We start from the raw sequence: 21,422 nt of genomic DNA on the forward strand, positions 1-21,422 counted from the left end.
TTTTGGATGCTGGCGTACACAGTCTGGCCTTAGTCTTCTGCTAGAAAAACTGCAGCTACTCCAGAGGTTTCTTTAAATCTTATTTATTGATCCACACAGATCGGAACAGGACACACCATTTGTGTTAGTTGTGGTTTCCTAAATATGGGAATAAATAAACAATAATAAAGAAATATGTCACTGACTTGAATAAACAATTAAACAAGCACACAGTACTACATGCAGAATGCAGTGAATAATGAATCTAGTGACGATAATCAGTAATACTATAGAACGGCCACACAGGGGCGCTTCAGACCACATCATTACAACAGAAAGTAAATAAAGCAGATATTGTCCGATATAAAACCCATCCACGATCATAGACACTCAATCCCAACAGTATTGTATGTTATGTAACTTAAATGGACATATAAATAGGTCTGTGGAAATATATATCTAACATAAAAACTCTGTGAGTGAGAACAAACTCTACAACATGGCGGCCTGCTAGCAACCACGGCGCACACATTAGAAATGGCATGATAATGTTAAACAGTCAATGCACACTTACATTGTACTCACGCACAACCGACACTTATAACAGTAATGACGGGTCCGGCCCGGTTCGGTTTACACCGTTACGAATGTGCTCAGCGACCAACAGGTAACACTGCTGCAGTCAGGCTATATTGTTCACGTGTAAATCCAGGACTAATCGGGTCCTTCCGGATGTGATGGTGACGTCACACGCACGGCAGAGCAGGGAAGTTTGCACAGTATGCTTAGAATGTACAGACAATCGTTACTCCATTATTGAAAATGTACATTTCCAGGTCATTTTAGCTGCAACAATCACAAGAAGTTGAGAGTAGCATAAAAACATTTTCATTCGCCCAACAAAAGGATTGTACCGTTCAGAAATCTCTGATAGATATCCACTTACTTTCTGAACCCGTTTTTGTGCTTCGGAACTTTCTCCAACCCGATCCATAATTATGGAATGTTTACTTTTTTGTCAAGTCTGTTCTGTGTATCTGACAATAAAAGAGTCGGACTGGGCACTGAAATTCTTAGGACAGGACGCCGTACAGCAGCTACCATAACATGTCATGACATAAGTACTCTAACAAAAACAGTAACAATAAATAGGCAATGTTTTGCTAATTACAGGCGCTATGTTCAGCAAAGAAGAGTAGAGCAAATATTTCCAGACAATAATTAAGTATTTAAAAAATAAATATTTCTCCCCGTCGGGGAATTGAACCCCGGTCTCCCGCGTGACAGGCGGGGATACTCACCACTATACTAACGAGGAGGTGACATTACGGCTATGCCTTCACGAACATCCAGTAACTTCTGTTAAATTTATTGTTAAATGAGTAATTGCATGAAAAGTTCTATCTGTGCATGTTTCATGGTTTGACGAGGCATCATCTTGGATGAGGGTGCCACATCTAGAGCTTGGAGTTGGATAAGAGTATAATGTATAGACTGTATGCTTAGAATGTATAGACAATCGTTACTCCATTATTGAAAATGTACATTTCCAGGTCATTTTAGCTGCAACAATCACAAGAAGTCAACAGTAGCATAAAAACATGTTCATTCAGCCCAACAAAAGGTGTATACTATTTAGAAATCTCTGATAGATATCCACTTACGTTCTGAACCGGTTTTTGTGCTTCGGAACTTTCTCGAACTCGATCCATAATTATGGAATGATGTTCACTTTTTTGTCAGGCATCAGCAAAGAAGAGTAGAGCAAATATTTCCAGACATAATAATTAAGTATTTAAAAAAATAAATGAACAATAAACATTTCTCCCCGTCGGGGAATTGAACCCCGGTCTCCCGCGTGACAGGCGGGGATACTCACCACTATACTAACGAGGAGATGACAGAAGTTCTTTTGACAGCTGCCTGAGCTGCACTGTGAACCGAGGCTTGTCGTTGTCCAGGTTTGCCTCCCGCACGTTAGCCTCAGGGGAAATGTAAACACCGACCAGTATGAATGAAACAAACTCACGGGGGGAGTAGAAGGGTTTGCAGTTTATGAAGAAAGTTTCCAGAACAGGAGAACAGTGCTGTTGAATCACTGTCACATCGTTACACCAGCTACTGTTAATGTAGAAATGGAGACCTCCACCTTTTTTCTTTCCGCTGAGTTCTGTGTCGTGATATGCTCTCAGGAGTTGGAAGCCTGCCAGCTGCAGGACCGAGTCTGGGATCGTTTCTCACAGCCACATCTCCGTGAAGCCCAAAACGGAAGATGAATAAAAGTCTCTGTTCTTTGCCAACAGCAGCTGAAGTTCATCAACTTTGTTTCCCAGTGAACGCACGTAAGAGAGACATATTCCAGGTAGCGGTGTGCAAAGTCTGCGTAGGCGCACCGGCCCTTTTTCCTCTCCTCCGGCGTTTCACTGCATGTACACAGGTGAGGGCAGCTGAGACCACACTGTCCAATAAATCCACAGATGAGGCGATCAAAGTAGGGAGTAAATTATCAGGGGTTGAGTCCCTGATGTTCATGAGCTCTTCTCTGGTGAAAGAGCCCCCAGTATTGTGACAGAACACACTATTAACAAACAAAACAACGCGCACCAAACGACCGTGGCTGCCATCCGCAGTTTTTTTTAATCTTTTTTTAATAATTTGAGTTGTTGACAGGGCAGGGGGGTTGACAATATCTGCGTTCATGTAAACACACGAGTCAGTTACAGAGCAACCACAGCTTCTGAAGGTAGTTTCGACTCTACACCTTTTTAGATTTAGGTGAAACAATTTTCAGAGAATTGGTTTAACATTTCAGGTGCTAGACTTCCTGATGACACAGCTTTGCAGTTACAATGTTTTGGTTAAACAAAGCTGCCCTGCCTGTAACATCCCAATGGTGTTTGGAAAGGTTATCAACATTAAATTAATTCTCGAAATTGTCTGAGATTTCTTTTCGGATTTTTGAGCATTGATGGTTCAGTAGGAGAATTGTTGCATGCTACAGAGGGGGGGCACCTGGAAGGATGTATGGGACAATAGAACAGTTCATTAAGACGCACTGCCCCCCGGGACATGCATGCACAAGCTGCAGCAGGACCTGCAGAAGAAGCTGCAATCTGCCTCCATTTCCACGTCTGCTGAGACTGCAGCATGTGCACCAGCGAAACCTCAGGGCAAGTTATTTTATTAATATTCCTATTTTTATGGTGAGATGTGATAAATTTGAATTAATCCTAAACTGAGCCAGAATTTCTTGTTTTTGTACACTAACTCTTGTCGACACCACAATGATGGATGAGGATGAAGAGCTGGAAAGGAAGCTCAAAACATCAAGTCATCCATTATTAAAATGACTGGAAGACAACGATGGGTAAATCCACTTTGTATTTCATATCGCCAATATTTATGTCTCTGTATCTTTGTAACCAGTGTCTGTACCATGAGTGGCAGCAGCCATACATCAGGAGACAGACTTTTAGATCAGAGGTTTCAGGACTGAAAACCTCCAAAGTGACACTTAATTTAGTTCTGCGTGTTCTGGCCACATTTCAGTTAAAAATGTGGTTGTATGTTGGGGTCACTAATTATAAGGATTGTCACTTTTTTTCAATCAAAATGAGGGTAGGTATGGAGATTTTATTTTTTTAATGAAGATGTATCAAGCAATTTTATTTTATTTTTTTTTTGGAACTTACAGTTGAATGCCTGTTCATTGAGTCATACCACTAAACCTGCTTACACTGAGAAATGACTAAGATAGGATTTAGTTTGGTGTGGCAATTAGATGTAAAAAAATTTGGGAAGCTGTTTTATAGTTGCTGTAGATTCTCAGTCATCCAGGTCGTGGTAATCCTAAGAGCTTGAATAAGGCCACATATCGGAACCAATGGCTTGGTGTTGTTCCTTTATGAGCTCCAATTCTTATTCTGGACAAAAGACGTATGGTTTGAGATGAGTCGAGGGAGCCATTTATGTCAAACTGCAAAAACCATCTTTGCACAGGAGGTCTCGGGTATCGCCTTCCCAGCACCTACAATGCAGCATGGCCTTTCACCTTGGGCAGTTAGACAACCATTCACAACTTGGATCCTGCAACCAAAACTCACCCTTTCAAACAGGTAGACAATTTGTGGGTGAGAATGACTTGAACGCCAGACGTATTGTTCACGGGGTTCAGCGACACGTGTGACTGAAACGTCCCTCAATTCTTATCTAGGTCAGAACCGATGAAACCTTTTGGATAAGAGGTGAAACGTCTTCAAGAAGAAGTTCAGTTTCCCTTATTCAAGCTCTTGAGGCTATTTTACACTTCATTTCCAACCAGGATGCTCCTGACACAGTAGATGAACCGGAAGCATCAACAGTTGACAGTAAAAACTCTACAATACTGATCTTGTAATGAAATGTTAATAATTTCAGTTACTGGAAAGAGAAGACGCCGGTGCTTTAACAGAGCTGTGATTCCTTGTGACAAACAGCAGGTTCAACAAAAGCAAAAAAGTCCTGAGTCATTTACAGGTATGTTTCCACTTGTATTTAATTACACATTTTTCAATGCACAGGTTAGTATCATTTTTAATAATCATGCATTTTATTTGACGGCGCCTTTCAAAACAAGGACACTATACAACATTAAAAACACAAATACAACATTGGGAAAAAGAAAATAAAAACATAAAACCACAAATAACAAAAAACCTTTAAAGTGAGAAGGCTAACTTGAACAGATGAGTTTTAAGTTGTGTTTTTAAGAAGAGAAGAGAGTCGATATTACGGATGTCGGGAGGAAGAGCGTTCCAGAGTGACAAAAGGCTCTTTTCCCCATGGTGCTGAGGTTTTACAACCATTTCAAATGATTGCATCACAACATAATGGTTAAATCCTAAATAGATGACAGAAGGATGGCATTCAATTTCAGACTCCAATACAAGTGCTGCTCTGCACCCAAAGCACTTACTTTTAAGGACAGTAGTGAATGCATGTAGTTAATTACTTTGATTTAAATATTTTTCTTTTCCCGGCTTTAGTAATTTTACTGAGTATTTCCACACAGATTTAATAATCCAAATTCCTTTTTAGACTGATTACTTGTCTTATCAGTCTTCATTTTTAAATGACGGCTCCCTCAGCACAACCATCATTTCTGTACCTCTGCCAGAATTAATGGCAGAGCAAACGGCTTTAGAATCTTGGGCTGTGGCCTGGTTCCTGCCCTGTGTGTAACCCAGGGAACACATTCTTAGTAATCTTCCTCCACAGCCTAAACTTATTGATACATTGACTTAGCTCCCATCACCCAACTTCTTCCAGGTCTGTCCACTTATCTGGAAATCTGAAAGTGACATGTGTAGACCAAGAGAAAGCAAACAAACAAAACCGACATGTCTCCATGGCTGTCCCCATCCACAGGTGGTCTCTGTAGGTGTGGGCAAGCCTTGTGTAAGTGTTGGCTCCAGTGAAGTCGATATTATATCTTGTCCTCACAACTCTGCTGTAAGGTCTGTCAGAAGAACTGGTTTTCTGACAATTCAAAATGACTAGAGAAGCTACCAAAACTGTTTATAAGTCTTCTGCCTCCTTTCTTTACTAACAAGGCACTCTGCAAGTTTGTGATGGATGAGCAGAGAAACTCTGTCAAGTCACCAACATACACAGCAAACCAAGTTAATGAGTTCATTTCTCAAGTATGACTGAGCTCATCTGCCTGCCATGCTGAGGCTGGTGTGAATGGGCAGAAGACAATAGGGCAGTTCTTAAGGATGGAAAACACACCCTATGCTTTTGATACATAAGATCCAAATGAATGGTGCATTTTTGTCTGACTGACCATTTGAGCAATGACTTCAGATTTCTAAAAGACACTTTTGTGCTCGTCCTCAGGTCTGATCACACAAGGAAAGTAACTGGCATCTAGGTTCATGTCCAGGTATGCAATCATGAATGAGAACTGGATGATAGTGTCCTGGTTGATGGTTCAGTCTGAATCGGAGAAGTCCTTGGAACCAAGGTACATTGATGCTGGAGTGGAAAAGGCAGGCTACCACTGGGTAGACGGGTGAGAAATATCATCTCTTCTTACTGCCTTTTGAACTACTAATGTTGTGCCCGTTATGGTCTAGAGGATAGCAACATGAAATTAGCGCAACATCTCATATCTTTGCATCTTGCATTTAGAGATTGCATCGCTGCATTTAAGATGCCAAACTCCATCCCAGGTGAACATCTAGACTGGGATGCGTGGAAGACTACCCCTTCCCACATTGCTGCAGCAACCTCTGGTTACCTGAAAAACAGATGTGCCTCAAGAGCTCAATACAACACAGAAATTGATGCGAAACTGGACTTGTTCCACGGCCTGAGGCGCTTTTCCCAGGAGTGCACGTCGGAACATCATCCTCTTTTCAGCACTTTCTGTCAGCTCCTCTCTGCGGTGGATCAGGAAGACCTTAAAAAGCTCAAAAAGGCCTTTGAGTGCTGTAACATCCATCCAGCTAATCCCACAAAGCAGCACGTACGTGAGCACTGCAGGACTCAAATACCACCGCCCAGAGAGCTGTTGGAAAGGGTTGAGAATGTCCTGAAACATTTTCACCTGGCCAAGGACCCAAATGATGTCTCACTGTACAAGCCATCAATGCTGAAGACCCAGCGCATACAGAGGGTCCACATTCTCCGCGGGCGTCTTAGTGACCCTGAGCTGTCTGAGGGGATAATGTACAGGTATGGTGGAACTCTTCAGCTCAACCACATACCTGGAGAAGGTGCCAAAGTCCCACTTTGGATTCCAGTCAGAGGCACATCACAGCAGGAGGGGTACCATTTCCACCAGGCCCAGTGGATTACAGGAACCCACGTGTCAACTGAACTGTTCCAGGCGCAGGGCATGACAGGTGTGGCCCGATGGAACTTTCAGAGACTCGTGGACCTCAAGCAGCCAGATGTCATCCTGCCTGCTGTGTTTGATCCAGCATCAATTGCTGAGATCAATTGTGCCTCCAAGAGGGTAACAGGGCAGGAGAAGTATCCAGCACTTCACCATGACGGAGCAGACACTGGAGAGAGGTTTGGCCTAGAATACCAAGAGCCAGACTGCCGTCCAGTCCCTCTGGACTGGGACAAGCACAGAACACAAGTGGCTCCATTTCCCACGTATACATTTGCTCTTACCCAACTCCAAGCTCTACATGTGACACCCTCCTTCAAGATGATGCCTCAAACCATGAAACATGCCCCCGACATATCTTATTCTGTACTTAAATTAAACATTAAAGTTACTGGCTGGTCTTGAAGGCATTAAAGACTCAAGCAAGTGAGTTCATATGTTTGCGTGTGTGTGCATGCATATCAGTACACATGCTAATTATGATAAATCTATTCTGTCATTAACCAACAGCCAACCGGAGCAAGTACTGCTCAGGGGCCCACACAGCAACGACCTGCAGCAGTGGGCCTGACCCAAAGCACCACTTCAGCAGCCGGTACAGAGTAGCATGGGGCAGCAGAGTCCAGCTGTGGGTCCAGTCCACAGCACTATAGGACAAAGTGCAGCTGTGGGACAGGTTCTGGGAGCAGGAGGACTGAAGCAGCGATCATCATTGAATTTGGCAATGGTATTTGGACACTTACACACTCATAACTGAAAATGTTTTTCATATGGAAGCCTGAGAATGATAACCTCATGGGAAGGCTGAGAAACAATGACACTCTGCCTTGTATTGAAGTTTGTGCTCAGCCTCAAGTTGCCTCTGCAGGTGTTGGTAGGCCTCGTGCAATTGTTGGCATCACTGGACAGTACTACCCGTTGTCATCCAGGCTGTGCTGCAAAGTTTGCCCCAAGAGGTGGTATGCTGACAACCCATTGTGGCTGGCAAAACTTGCACAGAGGTTCACAAACCTTTTGTCAGCAATACTGGCCTACAAAGAAGGCAATCTTTAAATCAGTCATGGATGAGCTCAGGCGTACAGGCAAACTGCTACAGCTCTGCAGGCATAGAGGAGGCACAATACCAGTAGGTAGATGGGTAAGACATGATCAGTATTTTTTGCGATCGTTGGAGAGACAAACAGCCTATAATCACAACTTAAATTTCTTTTCGTTTTTCATATTAACCGTTTGATAAGGAAAATCCCTTTGCATTCATTTAGCACATGGGAATAATTTTATTGTCATGACGGACTATATTAGAGGACAAATGGTGATTGATATGACTGCCTTAACATTCATGAGTATACTCTGTTCTCCATTGTTTCTTTCAGGGACAGCTGTGCTGAACACCTGTGCATCAAGATCCAACTACAACAAACATAACCATCAAGCTGGACTTGTTCCACGGCCTGAGCTCCTGTCAGCTCCTCTCTGCGGTGGATCAGGAAGACCTGAAAAGGCTAAAAAAAGGCCTATGAGTTCTGCAACATCCGTCCAGCTAATCCAACAAAGCAGCACGTACGTGAGCACTGCAGGACTCAGATACCACAGCCCATAGAGCTGTTGGAAAGGGTTGAGAATGTCCTCAAACATTTTCACCTGGCCAAGGACCCAAATGATGTCTCACTGTACAAGCCATCAATGCTGAAGACCCGGCGCATACAGAGGGTCCACATTCTCCGCGGGCGTCTTAGTGACCCTGAGCTGTCTGACGGAATCATGTACAGGTATGGTGGAACTCTTCAGCTCAACCACATACCTGGAGAAGGTGCCAAAGTCCCACTTTGGATTCCAGTCAGAGGCACATCACAGCAGGAGGGGTACCATTTCCACCAGGCCCAGTGGATTACAGGAACCCACGTGTCAACTGAACTGTTCCAGGCGCAGGGCATGACAGGTGTGGCCCGATGGAACTTTCAGAGACTCGTGGACCTCAAGCAGCTGTCATCCTGCCTGCTGTGTTTGATCCAACATTAATTGCCGAGATCAATTGTGCCTCCAAGAGGGTAACAGGGCAGGAGAAGTATCCAGCACTTCACCATGACGGAGCAGACACTGGAGAGAGGTTTGGCCTAGAATACCAAGAGCCAGACTGCTGTCCAGTCCCTCTGGACTGGGACAAGCACAGAAGCAAGAAAAGCGAAGAACAACTTGCTCTTTTGCCTCTGTCGCTTGTGCAGACACCCACCCCCTCCAGAGTCGAAGCTCCAGATGTGATGCCCTCTACCAGCCACCCACTCTCTGCTGGTGAACCCTCTGCTCCAGGAAGGCAGGAGATGCAGTCAGAGACCAAGCAGGAACCTCTAGCTACTGCAGGTAAATAAAGAGAATGTTTTAGACACATTTCTTCATTACATCACAACTGAATAACATGAAACTGAGAGACTATTTTTGACTACGGATTTTTTTTAAATTTTGTTACAGAAACGTCAGACGCCACACCTCTCCCTCTGAGATCCTCACCAAGGAGTGCCCGCATTGGACCCATTAAAACAGGTGGACGGGTCTTTGTCCTGGATCAAACACGCTGGACAACACCCATGAAAGAGGCATTTGATGGCTTGCTGCAGAAATTTCATGGAGAAAAGGACATGCTAAAACTTGTGGATCAGCAATATGCAGATGTGGTTCAACAGGCTGCCACAGATCCCAACAGCTTGCTGCACCCCACAACCAGGCTACACATCTCCCGCTACGTGAAGCACCGGGCAAAGCTTTTAAATGCCAGTTCTTCACTAAATACAAGCCCAGAAAAGTTACTGGAGACTCAGCAGCTGTGGCACTCTCTTACTGAGGGGAGTAAGACTGCCACTGTTCCTGTAGTCACCATTGAGCCTGTGACATTTGACCCCCAACAACTGCTTCCCCTGCAGCTATGACACAAGACTCCATTGAGAGAATTGTGCAAGGAATCCTGCAAACACAACAGCACCAACAGTCACAACAAAGACAGACAAAGAACTGTCTTGCCTGTGGACAGCCTAAGTCCAGATATGGGACTGATGGATCCATAATACACCATTTCTATCAGCAAGGGCCCGTGCGGTATTTTTACTGCTCCACCAAGGTGCACAAAATATATGCTGCCGAGGGACTCTCAAACCCCAAAATGACATTTGAGGATTTTTCATCCACTCAGTTCTTTCAGAGGGAGCTGGAAGACACAAAAAAAAAAGAGAAAAAGAACCGACTCCCAACAACCTGGCCATCTGTCGGTTCTGCCATGTGGAGCTGAAACAGGGACCAAACAGCCCACATATCCACACCAACTTCCCTGGAGTGGCAGGGAAGTACATCTACTGCCCCTCAAAAGTCCATGCCCTCTATGAAAATAAGGGTATGACCAAAGAGATGAGCTGGAAGGACTTCTGCAAGTCTCCTTTCTTTGAGGAGGAAAAAAAGATGGAAAGAGAGAAGAAAAAAAATAGTTAGTTATTTGTGCCAGTTTACATGTTTACTAGGCCTCTGTAATCTGAATAGACCTAGATGTGAATATTCACATTTGTAAATATAAAGTGTAATTTAGGTTCAATTTAGTCATCGTTGAAGGTTATTTTTAAATGATAGCTTTAAATCTTTCATAAAATATCTGTATTTGTTGGTTCCGATTTATCGACATGTAAAAAGTATTTTAAAATGTTTGTGTAGAGGGACCTTGATACATACTTTGGTCTCTAAATGATTTTCTGTCACAATTCTTGCAGTGATAAAAGTACTTCTATCTTTAAGTAAAAACACTGCCTCTTTAAAAAAGTTTTTAAAATTAAAGATCTTGCAGATTTCCTGTAAGAACAATTTTTCATTGCAAACATGTTTGCTAAAGTATTAGCTACAAGTTGAAGTGCACAAAACTGTCTCTTGTCTCACTGTTCAGCCTGAATATAAATAAAACATGTAAAGCTTTTAATTCACTAAATCATATTTCAAATAGTTTATAAATAATAGACCAGTAAAATACAATAAATGATTAAAATACTAATAAACCAAGAGAATTATAAGTACAATTAATAACAAAGTGGGATTCACATTTATAGAATCAAAAATAACTGTTTGTCTTAAACATTTATTGAATCAAATTAGCTGTGTACTTTAAGAAAAACAGTTATTTTTGATTCTATAAATGTTTAACTGTCACAGATGGGATTCGAACCAGGGTCGCGACAAGACAACTGTTAAATGAGTATTGCATGAGAAGTTCTATCTGGGCATGTTTCAGGGTTTGATGAGGCGGCATCTTGGATGAGGGTGCCACATCTAGAGCAAATGTATAGATAATGTACATTTCCAGGTCATTTTAGCTGCACCAATCACAAGAAGTTGAGAGAAGCATAAAAACATTTCCATTCAGCCCAACAAAAGGATTGTACCGTTCAGAAATCTCTGATAGATATCCACTTACTTTCTGAACCAGTTTTTGTGCTTCGGAACTTTATCAAACCCGATCCATAATTATGGAATGATGTTCACTTTTGTCAAATCTTTTATTGTCAGATACACAGAACAACAGAGTCGGACTGGGCACTGAAATTCTTAGGACAGCTACCATAACATGTCATGACATAAGTACTCTAACAAAAAACGGTAACAATAAATAGGCAATGTTTTGCTAATTACAGGCGCTATGTTCAGCAAAGAAGAGTAGAGCAAATATTTCCAGACAATAATTAAGGATTTAAAAAATAAATATTTCTCCCCGTCGGGGAATTGAACCCCGGTCTCCCGCGTGACAGGCGGGGATACTCACCACTATACTAACGAGGAGGTGACATTACCGCTGTCATGATGCCTTCACGAACATCCGGTAACTTCTGTTAAATGAGTATTGCATGAGAAGTTCTATCTGTGCATGTTTCATGGTTTGACGAGGCATCATCTTGGATGAGGGTGCCACATCTAGAGCTTAGAGTTGGATAAGAGTATAATGTATAGACAAGGAGTGCCCGCATTGGACCAATTAAGGCAGGTGGACGGGTCTTTGTCCTGGATCAAACACGCTGGACTATACCCATGAAAGAGGCAGTTGATGGCTTGCTGCAGAAATTTCATGGAGAAAAGGACATGCTAAAACTTGTGGATCAGCACTATGCAGATGTGGTTCATCGGGCTGCCACAGATCCCAACAGCTTGCTGCACCCCACAACCAGCCAACACATCTCCCGCTACGTGAAGCACCGGGCAAAGCTTCTAAATACCAGTTCTTCGCTCAACACAAGCCCAGAAAAGTTACTGGAGACTCAGCAGCTGTGGCACTCTCTTACTGAGGGGAGTAAGACTGCCACTGTAGTCACCATTGACCCTGTTCAATTTAACCCCCCAACAACTGCTTCCCCTGCAGCTATGACACAAGACTCCATTGAGAGAATTGTGCAAGGCATCCTTGAAAAACAACAGCACAAGTTGGAAGGAAAACAAAGACAAAGAACTGTGTCACATGTGGACAGTCCAAGTATAGATATGGGACTGATAGATCCTCAATCCCCCCCCAGCAAGGGCCTGTGCGGTATTTCTACTGCTCGACAAAGGTGCACAAATTTATGCTGCCGAGGGACTCTTGACACCAAAATGTCCTTCAAAGCATTTTCATCAACTGAATTCTTTCAGAGAGAGCTGGAGGAAACAAGGAAGAAGACAGAGAAAGAGGCCCGACTCCCAACGAGCTGGCTGTCTCTGTTGATTCTACCACATGGAGCTGAAACGGGGACGGAGTGGCAGGGTAATACATTTACTACCCATTTTAAATTTAAGTTTATACCCTGTATCAAAATAAGGTGTATGACTAAGGAGATGAGCTGGAAGGAGTTTTGTATGCGTCTTCTCTTTGAGGAAGGAAAACAAAGATGGGTGCAAGAAAAAAAAAAAAAAAAAAAAAAAAAATACTTTTTGTTCTCGTCACTTTTTCGTTTGGCTTCCCTTTAAATGTCAATAGATGTAAAAATGAAAATTCACATCTGTAAATATATACAAGTGATTTAATTATGATCATAAAGAATATTTGAATAATGGCTTTAAAGGTTTCATATTATATCTGCATTAGTTTATTTACAGACATGTAAAAAGTATTCAAAAAGGTTTGTGCAGATCCACTATTTTAATACGAATTAGCTGCACTTGTATTTATTTTTCTGTGGGTCCACGACCAGCAAGTGTGAAAAGACACCTGTGCCACTATCACCTGAGCTGTCATTTCTTGTGATAGAAACAGCAGGTTCAACAAATGCAAAGAAACACCTGTCATTCACAGGTATGTTCCCACTAATATTCAATTACACATCTGTATAATGCAGAGATCAGAATAATATTCATCACCAGTCAAAACATGCATCACATCATCATGCTTAAATCCTAAATAAACGCATAACAGAAGGCATCCTTTTAGAGAAGTGCTGCTTGCTGTTCTGCACCCAGAGCGGTGGTTCAGTCTGCGAGTGAGAGGTCCTTTGAACCAATTGACCGGGGAATGACCCAGAGGTACACAAACACCTATACCTGGAGAAGGCATGGTCGTTTTCATTTGGATTTCTATCAGACTGCATCAAAGCAGGAGGTAGACCATTTCTACCAGGTCCAGGAGAACACCAGGACTCATGTCTGCAATGAGTCGTAACAGGAGTGTGGTCCACAAGCAACCAGGTGTAGTTCTGTCCGTCGTGTTTGATTCAGCCTTAATGGCAGAGATCCATTGTTCTTCCTTCAAGAGGGTGACTGAGTCAGAGTAACGTACATCTCACCTCTGAAGAAAGGTCTGGCCTGAAATACAGAGAGCCAGGCTGATTTCCAATCTCAGTTGTGGGACAAACCAGCTGCTTTTCTAACAGGCTCCTTTGAAGACAACCCAAGTTGAAGCTCAAGATGCAGCAACCTCCAAATCGATAGCACCTTTACGGCGTTGCATCCCCCAGAGCAGCACAATCTGTCAGGATCCCACTCTCCATTGGTGCTCTGTGAAAGCAGGAAACGCATTAAGAAAACAACCACGAAGGTAAACTGAAAGTCTTTTTCACACATCTGTCGTGCCTCAATGCAAACTCACACACTTGTTTACCAACAGGTTCAATGCAATATGCACGAATTAACTATAAAGGTGAAATATTATGCTCGCTACAGAACAAGTAGGAAAAAGATGTCATGAAGCTCGTCAATAATGGCTGTTTAAATGCATTGAGGAACAAGAGACCATTAACAGATTTTATGAAAAAGTTTTAGGGATCGAGGTTAAAAAGTTGTGTAAAAAACAGTGAAAGGCAGCCGATGCAGAGAGGATGGCTGACAAGACTTCTCTTTAATATAGTAGACACAGGTGACTGTGTCTGAGGGCTTCCCTAACAAGATGATGCTGCAACAAATGATCTTTCCCATTAAAATGATTTCAATAATAGTTACGTGACGTTCCTGAACGCATCGTCACATGTGCTCTCTCACCTCCTCGTTAGTATAGTGGTGAGTATCCCCGCCTGTCACGCGGGAGACCGGGGTTCAATTCCGACGGGGAGTGTAATACTTTTTAAAAATACTTTTAAGTATTTGAATTACACCACTTTGATGGAAGAAAAAAATGCAATTAATCTTCCTACAATATATATACATACACACAATATTTAATGGGATTTAGGGAACATTATGAAAAAGTAAAGATCAAGAGAAAGAATTCTACCACTGAACCACCAATGTTCAGAAAGCAAGAAAATGCATACATTTAAATAAATAAACCCTCACATAGACAATTCTAAGTATTAATTTGAAGGCGATACTGTAAACTCAAAGATATTAGTAGTACATGACTGAACAACAGCTTTGATAGCTTTTTTTTTTCTTCCCCCAATTCAAACAACATAATGCTGCATTTATGAACTCTCCTTGTTGTTTTGAAATAGAAACATATCCTCCGTTTGCACTTTAGAAATGTGACATTGCCTACAGTCTCCCTCTTTTAGCAGTGCAGGAGAAACAACTGGAAGGCAGCAAGGAAGCCTTGCACTAAAAGGAGGGAGAGCAGGTCCAACTTTACTGTTATAGTAAGAGAACACCTTTTGTTGCAACTTGCCATGATATATTGATGAAGATTCTCAGTCATCCAGGTCATGGTAATCATAAGAGCTTGAATAAGGGCAACTGGACCTGTCATCCAAAAGGCTTCTTCAGTTCTAAACTAGATGGTTGGGAGTATCAGCCTTTAAGCCGAGAGGGTCGTTAGTCATGTGTGTCACTGCACCCCTGACCAATGTGCGTGTCGTTAGTCATTATCACCTCTTAATTGTCTGCCTGCCTGAAAGGGCAAGTTTCGCTCATAGGATCCAAGGTGTAAATGATTGTGAAACTGCTTTGGGGGGAGAGACAGTCAGTTGCATTGTATTGTACTGTAGGTGCTGGGAAGGTGATATCTGAGACCACCTCCTCTGTTCAAAAATATTTTTTCCAGTTTAACATAGATGGCTTCCTTGACTCCTCTCTCAAACCATCTGTCTTCTCTGTCCAGAATCTGTACATTACTGTCCTGAAAAGAGACATGTAGGTGCACTGCTGAGTCTTGACCTGAAGAGGTGGCTCTCCCAAGTTGTGCCATGCACTTGTGGAGCTGTTGTTTGGTCTTTCCTATATAGTATACATCCATATTGTTAGCCCAATTCTTTTATTGGAAGCCCAAGAACAAGCTGGAGAAATCTTAAGTTAAACAAAGTATTTTTTTAGTTGTCACATGTAAAGTATGGCAACGCTGGACTCGGAGTGACAGAGCCCTGACAGGGCCTCCGTCAGTGGAAAAGTACAAACTAGGAACAGAATATGAATATACAATGTCTAAGAACAAGGCCAATTATAACAATATGATGCACACACAACACCACTCAGTTTTTGTTTGGGTGTTTTATCCTTTGGGTGAACAAGTCTCTGTCTGAGGGTGTAATTTATTCACCGTCTTCTTGTTGTGTGTTATAAAGTTGACTTAGATATGAATATTGCTCCAGCCTCACAGTCACTTTTTGACTGAAACATTGGGGAAAGTTGTTCATGTCTGCTACACACATGCATTTTGTATGTTTTTGCTTCTCCTTTCCTGTTTTGAAATAGCTCCATGTCTCTACACTGTTCTTGTTTAGATCAGACACATCATAGGTAACCAAATCCTGAACAATTTCAGCTAAAGTCCCAGGATGTTCAATATTATTGTAATAATGACCCATTCTTGCAAAGAATACTTGTTGGAATGTTGTTCACTCCATCATAATAGTTTATGGTTATGGATGATAACACATCAGAATAATCGTTTTAATTCCTAATAAAACCACTTTTACAATTAACAAAAGAACACAGATGGACATGAATAGCACGCCATTATCATCACATGATCCCCAACAGAGACCCAATCCCGTTCATTTGAATTTTGCCTCTTGATTATAAGACTAATAAGTTCCGTCAGCATGTGGAACTGAACAAGGGAGGACTAGCAAATTGTTAAAATAGGACATATCATTTATCGCAAGCTCTCAATAGATTCTGGTAAGCTCCTCGTGCCTGTCACATCCATGGTTTTACCCACTTAGTTTAGTTTTAGTTTCTCCTCCTTTTCTTTTCTGTCCTTTATGAACATCCCCAACCAACAGGCCAAGTGTTGCCAACACCATTCCAACAACCTGAAGCTCCAGAGACTCCTCAGCGGCCCCGCCTGTGCTCAGAGGGCTTCCAACTGCAGACCACAAATGGATTGCAAAAAGCGTCCTGAAGGTGGGACCCAAGGGGAAACTGGAGCTTCAGCAAAACCTGAAGCTCTTCCACAGTGCGATGATTGTGTCCGTCTACTGGTTGGTGAGTCAGAGAGCTGACTGTTCCTGCAGGTCTACCTAATGTTTTGTTTGTTTGTTTTGTTTATTTTATTAAACGGTGTCATACACCAAAAAGGTGCCCAGCCCGCATGGGCTTACAAGACACACCACAAGCAACAAAAAGCCATAGTCAAAAGAACATCTTCATAATTGATAATCCAGCGTATACAGTCCAAAGTAAACAACAACCCCACATTTTTTTCATCAACTAACCTTTCAAGAAAACAATTATCCCACTCTGCTGAGCAATTACTTCCAGAAAATAAATAGCAAAAGTCAGTTTCCCATTTCTTCAGAACACAATCAACAGAAAAAAGAGAGGATCCATTTTCCAACACCACTTCCATTGGGATGGGTTTGACTCTTTTCGGGCCCAAATTATTTATCAAGTTCCAAAACAACTGAGGATTATTAGATTGCAAGTGCTCTATTTTTAATGCCTGCCTCCTCTCATATTTTCATTCCTCAGTTGTTGCTTCCTCATGTCGTTACTATCACACTTTAAAAATATTTTCTCGGCCATTCTCATTTCTTTCCACATTTCTTTCAACTGTTCAGTCCAGTAAGGTTTAAGTTTCCTAGCAAATCCACCTGACCTGGTGGAGCCTGGGTTTCTACGGACATCATTAGCCCTGCAAATTTATTCACAGAATTCACCATACCATTTATCAATATCTTTCTGAAACTGTACTTGAGTGAGCTTATCTAAGAATTCAGCAAACATAATTTGACACTCACTAGTGGAAAGAACATGAGAAGAGACCGTTCTAATATTTTTCTGAGGATAATGACTAGGTTGAACATTATCTGACCCTAAATGATCCACAGTAGAACCCCCTCCTGCTCAAAAATTTAGGACTAACAATGAGTGATCAGGTACTTTACACCGATCACCAAGCATATTGAAACAGCTGACACTCCCATTCTAAATTAACTCATTAGGACTGTAAATGTTGAACTCAGTACAAGTGCTTAAACAATCATGAGGAGTGATTATATAATCTACAACAGCCCTCCGTTTTACAGATATTGAGGTAAAGTTATCTTTTCCAGGTATCCGTCCATTTAACTCATTCAGTGCCATGAACGTGCAAACGCGTTTTTTCCAATAGTAACTCACAGTGCCAAAGACACGTTATCGCGCCAATTGCGTTTTTTTATGGGAGGGGGGAGGTAATCAACTGATCTAGCTTGTGTAAAAAAATTAGAGTTGTAATCACAAGGATATCCGTAACAATCTAGGGGGCAGTATTTTGTGTTTTCGTGTTTGGAGAAAGCGTGCGAAGAAGACGCGTTGTCTATTTAAAGAAACGATAAACAGAGAAACGCCTCCGACACCATGGCAAGACGGCGCAGTAAGAAGGGTCGGCCATCAAGCTCCTTCAAACAGCTTACGCTGGAACAGAGCATGGCAAAAAGTTTGGTCAGTGCGCCTCCCAGCACTAGCACCCGTCGGAGTCCCTCCCCTGATGGATCGGATTTCAGCGAAGCTGACCCAGATTCAACCGACGATTGGTTACCGTCATCTGCGTCTAGCAGCAGGTCTTCTTCCCCTCAGCCTTCTACCTCAAGAACAAGAGCCTCTCGTTCATCAGGACGAAATACTACAGGTGAGTTGAGCTAAAGTTCATCAGTTTGTTTTGAATGCTGATGCATGTTCCTTTTCCCGCACATGCTAGTTCAGTCAGTTCATATTCTGATTATTTTACTAGTTCTTGTACTGACGTGAAGCAATTATCATTTCACAGACGCATCTGGTCGGTCTGAGACGCCCACTCCATGTGACGGAGCGGCGAATACAGGTAAGACGCGTTACTGATGTCTTCTTGTGTTAGCGGTTTTGGGTGAAGGCATTCAATAAATGCAATTGTGCGTTCCAGTTCAATATTTAGTTCCAAGATTATTTGTAGCCCCTCTTTTTCATTACTTCACGTGGCATCTTTTGAATTTCATTGTTTTGATAACATTGAATGCTCTCATGTGTTAGTGTCTGCTTTAGCCCCTCCTGTTCCTGCACCAAAGCATCTTTTGGATTTGTTTTTGTAACTGCTACAGCTTACACTAAAATGGTATGAAAATTGTATGTATGTCTAATTTATAGATGGTGCTTCAAGCAGAGCTCCCACCCCCAGGCCTGCTACCAAATCAAAAAATAAAGGTAGGCCTATATCATTTTATATAAATCTGTGCATCCAACCACAGTAATAAATAATTTTCATGGCAATTGTGTATGATACATATATGTAATTTACAGGTCGCACATCAGGCAGAGCCTCCAAGCAGGGCACGGATACAGGGGGTTGGCGTCAGGATGACTGGCAACCGAGTCAGATTCCCTTTACTGCCATCCCTGGACCCCAGAATGCGCTGGACAGCGACCAGCCAGCCGACTTCCTGGCCTTGTTCCTCACGGATGAACTGCTCAGTAATATTGTGGCACAGACAAACTTGTATGCTGGTCAGTATTTTGATGCACACCCTGAACAGCTACCACATAGCAGAGGTAAGGCATGGAAACCAGTGTCCGTGCCAGAACTTAAAACATTTCTTGGTCTGACATTTCTTACCGGCTATATCAAAAAGCCTAGTCTTCATTTGTACTGGAGTGTTGATGAAGTAGATGCAACACCTTACTTTAGCAAAACCATGCCAAGGAACCGATTCCAAATCATATGGAAGTTCCTCCATTTCAATAACAATAGAGAACAGAACCCTGATGACAAAATGTACAAGGTACGCCCTGTGTTGGATTACATAGTGGGGAAAATTCAAAGAGCTTTACCAACCAAAGCAAAACATTTGCATTGATGAGGGGATGATGCTGTGGAGGGGGCGGTTGGCGTTTAGGGTGTACAACCCTCAAAAGCCTGTAAAATATGGGATAAAATCCTACATTTTGTGTGACTCTGCCACAGGTTACTGTTTTAATATGCTGCCCTATGTCGGGGAAGCTAGTACCTTGACAGAGATTGTGTTCAAACTCCTGGATCGTCTGCCAGGTCACGGTTACACATTGTTTATGGACAACTTCTATAATTCTGTTTCACTGTGTGAGCGTCTCCTGGAGGCAAAAACTAACGTCTGTGGCACACTGAGGGCGAATAGGGGGGAGCCCAGGGTCATCAGGGAGGTGACAAAGAATAGCTTGGAGGTTGGGGGGAGAATTATGCTGCACAATGACAGGGTGATGGTTACTGCATGGCAGGACAAAAGGGTGGTGAAGATGGTAACAACCTGCCACCAAGATAGAATGCAAAGAGTTGAGGTATGGCAGAGGGGGCAGAGGAACAAGGTTGAGCAGTTCAAGCCGGAGTGTGTGGTAGCCTACAACTCAAACATGAATGGGGTGGACAAACTGGACCAAAACATTGCCTATTACCCCTTCATGCGTAGAACACTGAACTGGTCCAAGAAATTTGTAGCCTACCTGTTCCAGCTTTGCATATTCAATGCATTTGTTCTTTACAGAGCCAGGTACCCAGGAAAGTGTAAAACTCTCTTGGAGTTCACACGCAGGGTCGTGAAGTCCTGGACAGGGAAGCAGAGGGTGGAAGAGCATGGGGAAGGGGAGCAGATGCAGGAGGAGGTTGAGGAGGAGGGTGCAGGTGGGGGTGTTGAGGAAGCTGGAGACTTGGATGAAGGCAGGCATACACCAAGAGCTCCGTATAATTGCGACCCAGAGAGCAGGCTAGATGGTGCCCTACCCAAGCACATACTTGTACGGCTGCCGGGAAAACTGAGAAGGAAGTGTAGGGTCTGTGTACGTAGAGGCCAGAGGAGTGAGACGAGACTGCGTTGCAAGGCCTGTAGTGTTCCCTTGCATCCGGGGCAGTGTTTCACAGACTACCACACTAGGAGGACTTATATGTAGGGGTGGGTGAAGACGCACACACAGCTGCTAAAAGTGTATTTTTTTTTGTTTGTTTGTTTTTTTTGTGAAAGGTTTACATGGAGTGTATAGTGTTTACATATGTGTCTGCTCTGCTGTAGGTGCACACACACAGATGGAGAGAGACTAGAAGCTCTACAGTTATGACTGAAATGTTTACAGTGTTTCTTATAATGTTATGACTTTAGTTGTGCCCTGCTGGGGGGTGGGGGGCATGCACTTTACTTTTGAAAAAATGTTTATTGTGTTATGTTTATATATGTTTATGTATCTGCTACAGCGTACATGTAAATGAACTGTACAGTTTTCCAAGAATCTTTACATGGTTGTAGTAATAAATTTGTATTTTTATATTTATAAAAAATGTTGTCAGTGTTATTTTTGGTGCATTATACAATAGGATGACTTTTCATGGTGTTTGAGATGACACTGAAGCAAAAATAATTATGATCGAAGACATTTTCTGCTTGAAATGTTGCTTGTCACAAAAAGCCGATTTTTCTCAGCTTTTTGTCAGAAGTCAGCATTTTTAGTGATTCCCACCCATGTTCTGGAGACAATTACTAAAGAATGGAAATGGGTAGAAAACAAATGTTTTTTTCTGATGATAAAGGAAAGTCTGAACTTTCTTTTGGTATGTTTGTTTTTGACATGGACATAGAACTTAATTTTCTATGGGTCTTGAAAAAACCCTCAAATGCTGAAAAAATCCTGGCACTGGGATGTTCTGAATTTGAAAATGGCTGGCACTCAATGAGTTAAAATACAACATTTGGAGTCCTTCAAGAGTTCTATCAACATTTCACCATGTTTATTT

General features: G+C 42.4%; 2 protein-coding genes, 1 long non-coding RNA gene and 3 other non-coding genes across 6 annotated transcripts in view; 3 read left to right on the forward strand and 3 right to left on the reverse strand.

Annotated features, from left to right (window-relative positions):
• Positions 1 to 8,805, forward strand: part of LOC142391711 (cilia- and flagella-associated protein 47-like) — a 45,386-nt gene extending 36,581 nt beyond the window's left edge. The window contains exons 52-53 of the mRNA XM_075477714.1: positions 7,370 to 7,586; positions 8,233 to 8,805. The gene's annotated coding sequence lies outside the window, so the exon portion shown is untranslated. The remainder of the gene's footprint in view (positions 1 to 7,369; positions 7,587 to 8,232) is intronic.
• trnad-guc (transfer RNA aspartic acid (anticodon GUC)) lies at positions 1,226 to 1,297 on the reverse strand. Its single transcript has one exon. It is a non-coding gene; the product is annotated as a tRNA-Asp (tRNA).
• trnad-guc (transfer RNA aspartic acid (anticodon GUC)) lies at positions 1,804 to 1,875 on the reverse strand. Its single transcript has one exon. It is a non-coding gene; the product is annotated as a tRNA-Asp (tRNA).
• A 3-nt stretch (positions 8,806 to 8,808) lies between the features above and the next one.
• LOC142391206 (uncharacterized) lies at positions 8,809 to 10,592 on the forward strand. The gene is made up of 2 exons (XM_075476981.1): positions 8,809 to 9,217; positions 9,326 to 10,592. Exons 1-2 carry the CDS (start codon positions 8,809 to 8,811, stop codon positions 9,778 to 9,780), a joined length of 864 nt encoding a protein of 287 aa, XP_075333096.1. The 3' UTR covers positions 9,781 to 10,592.
• A 998-nt stretch (positions 10,593 to 11,590) lies between these two features.
• On the reverse strand, positions 11,591 to 11,662 carry trnad-guc (transfer RNA aspartic acid (anticodon GUC)). The gene has a single exon. It is a non-coding gene; the product is annotated as a tRNA-Asp (tRNA).
• Positions 11,663 to 18,033: 6,371 nt separating this feature from the next.
• LOC142391374 (uncharacterized) lies at positions 18,034 to 19,452 on the forward strand. Its single transcript, XR_012770540.1, has 4 exons — positions 18,034 to 18,326; positions 18,465 to 18,518; positions 18,818 to 18,874; positions 18,971 to 19,452. It is a non-coding gene; the product is annotated as an uncharacterized LOC142391374 (long non-coding RNA).
• The last annotated feature ends 1,970 nt before the right edge of the window (positions 19,453 to 21,422 follow it).

The sequence above is a fragment of the Odontesthes bonariensis genome, chromosome 11 (genome assembly GCF_027942865.1).
Source record: "Odontesthes bonariensis isolate fOdoBon6 chromosome 11, fOdoBon6.hap1, whole genome shotgun sequence".
Lineage (NCBI taxonomy): Eukaryota > Metazoa > Chordata > Actinopteri > Atheriniformes > Atherinopsidae > Odontesthes > Odontesthes bonariensis.

What these genes read in the sequence shown, in the direction of transcription:
- LOC142391206 (XM_075476981.1), top strand. Translation starts at nt 8,809, where the DNA reads ATGGAACTTTCAGAGACTCGTGGACCTCAAGCAGCTGTCATCCTGCCT. An exon ending in GGAACCTCTAGCTACTGCAG is followed by an intron (nt 9,218 to 9,325) that starts GTAAATAAAGAG and finishes ATTTTGTTACAG; the next exon opens with AAACGTCAGACGCCACACCT.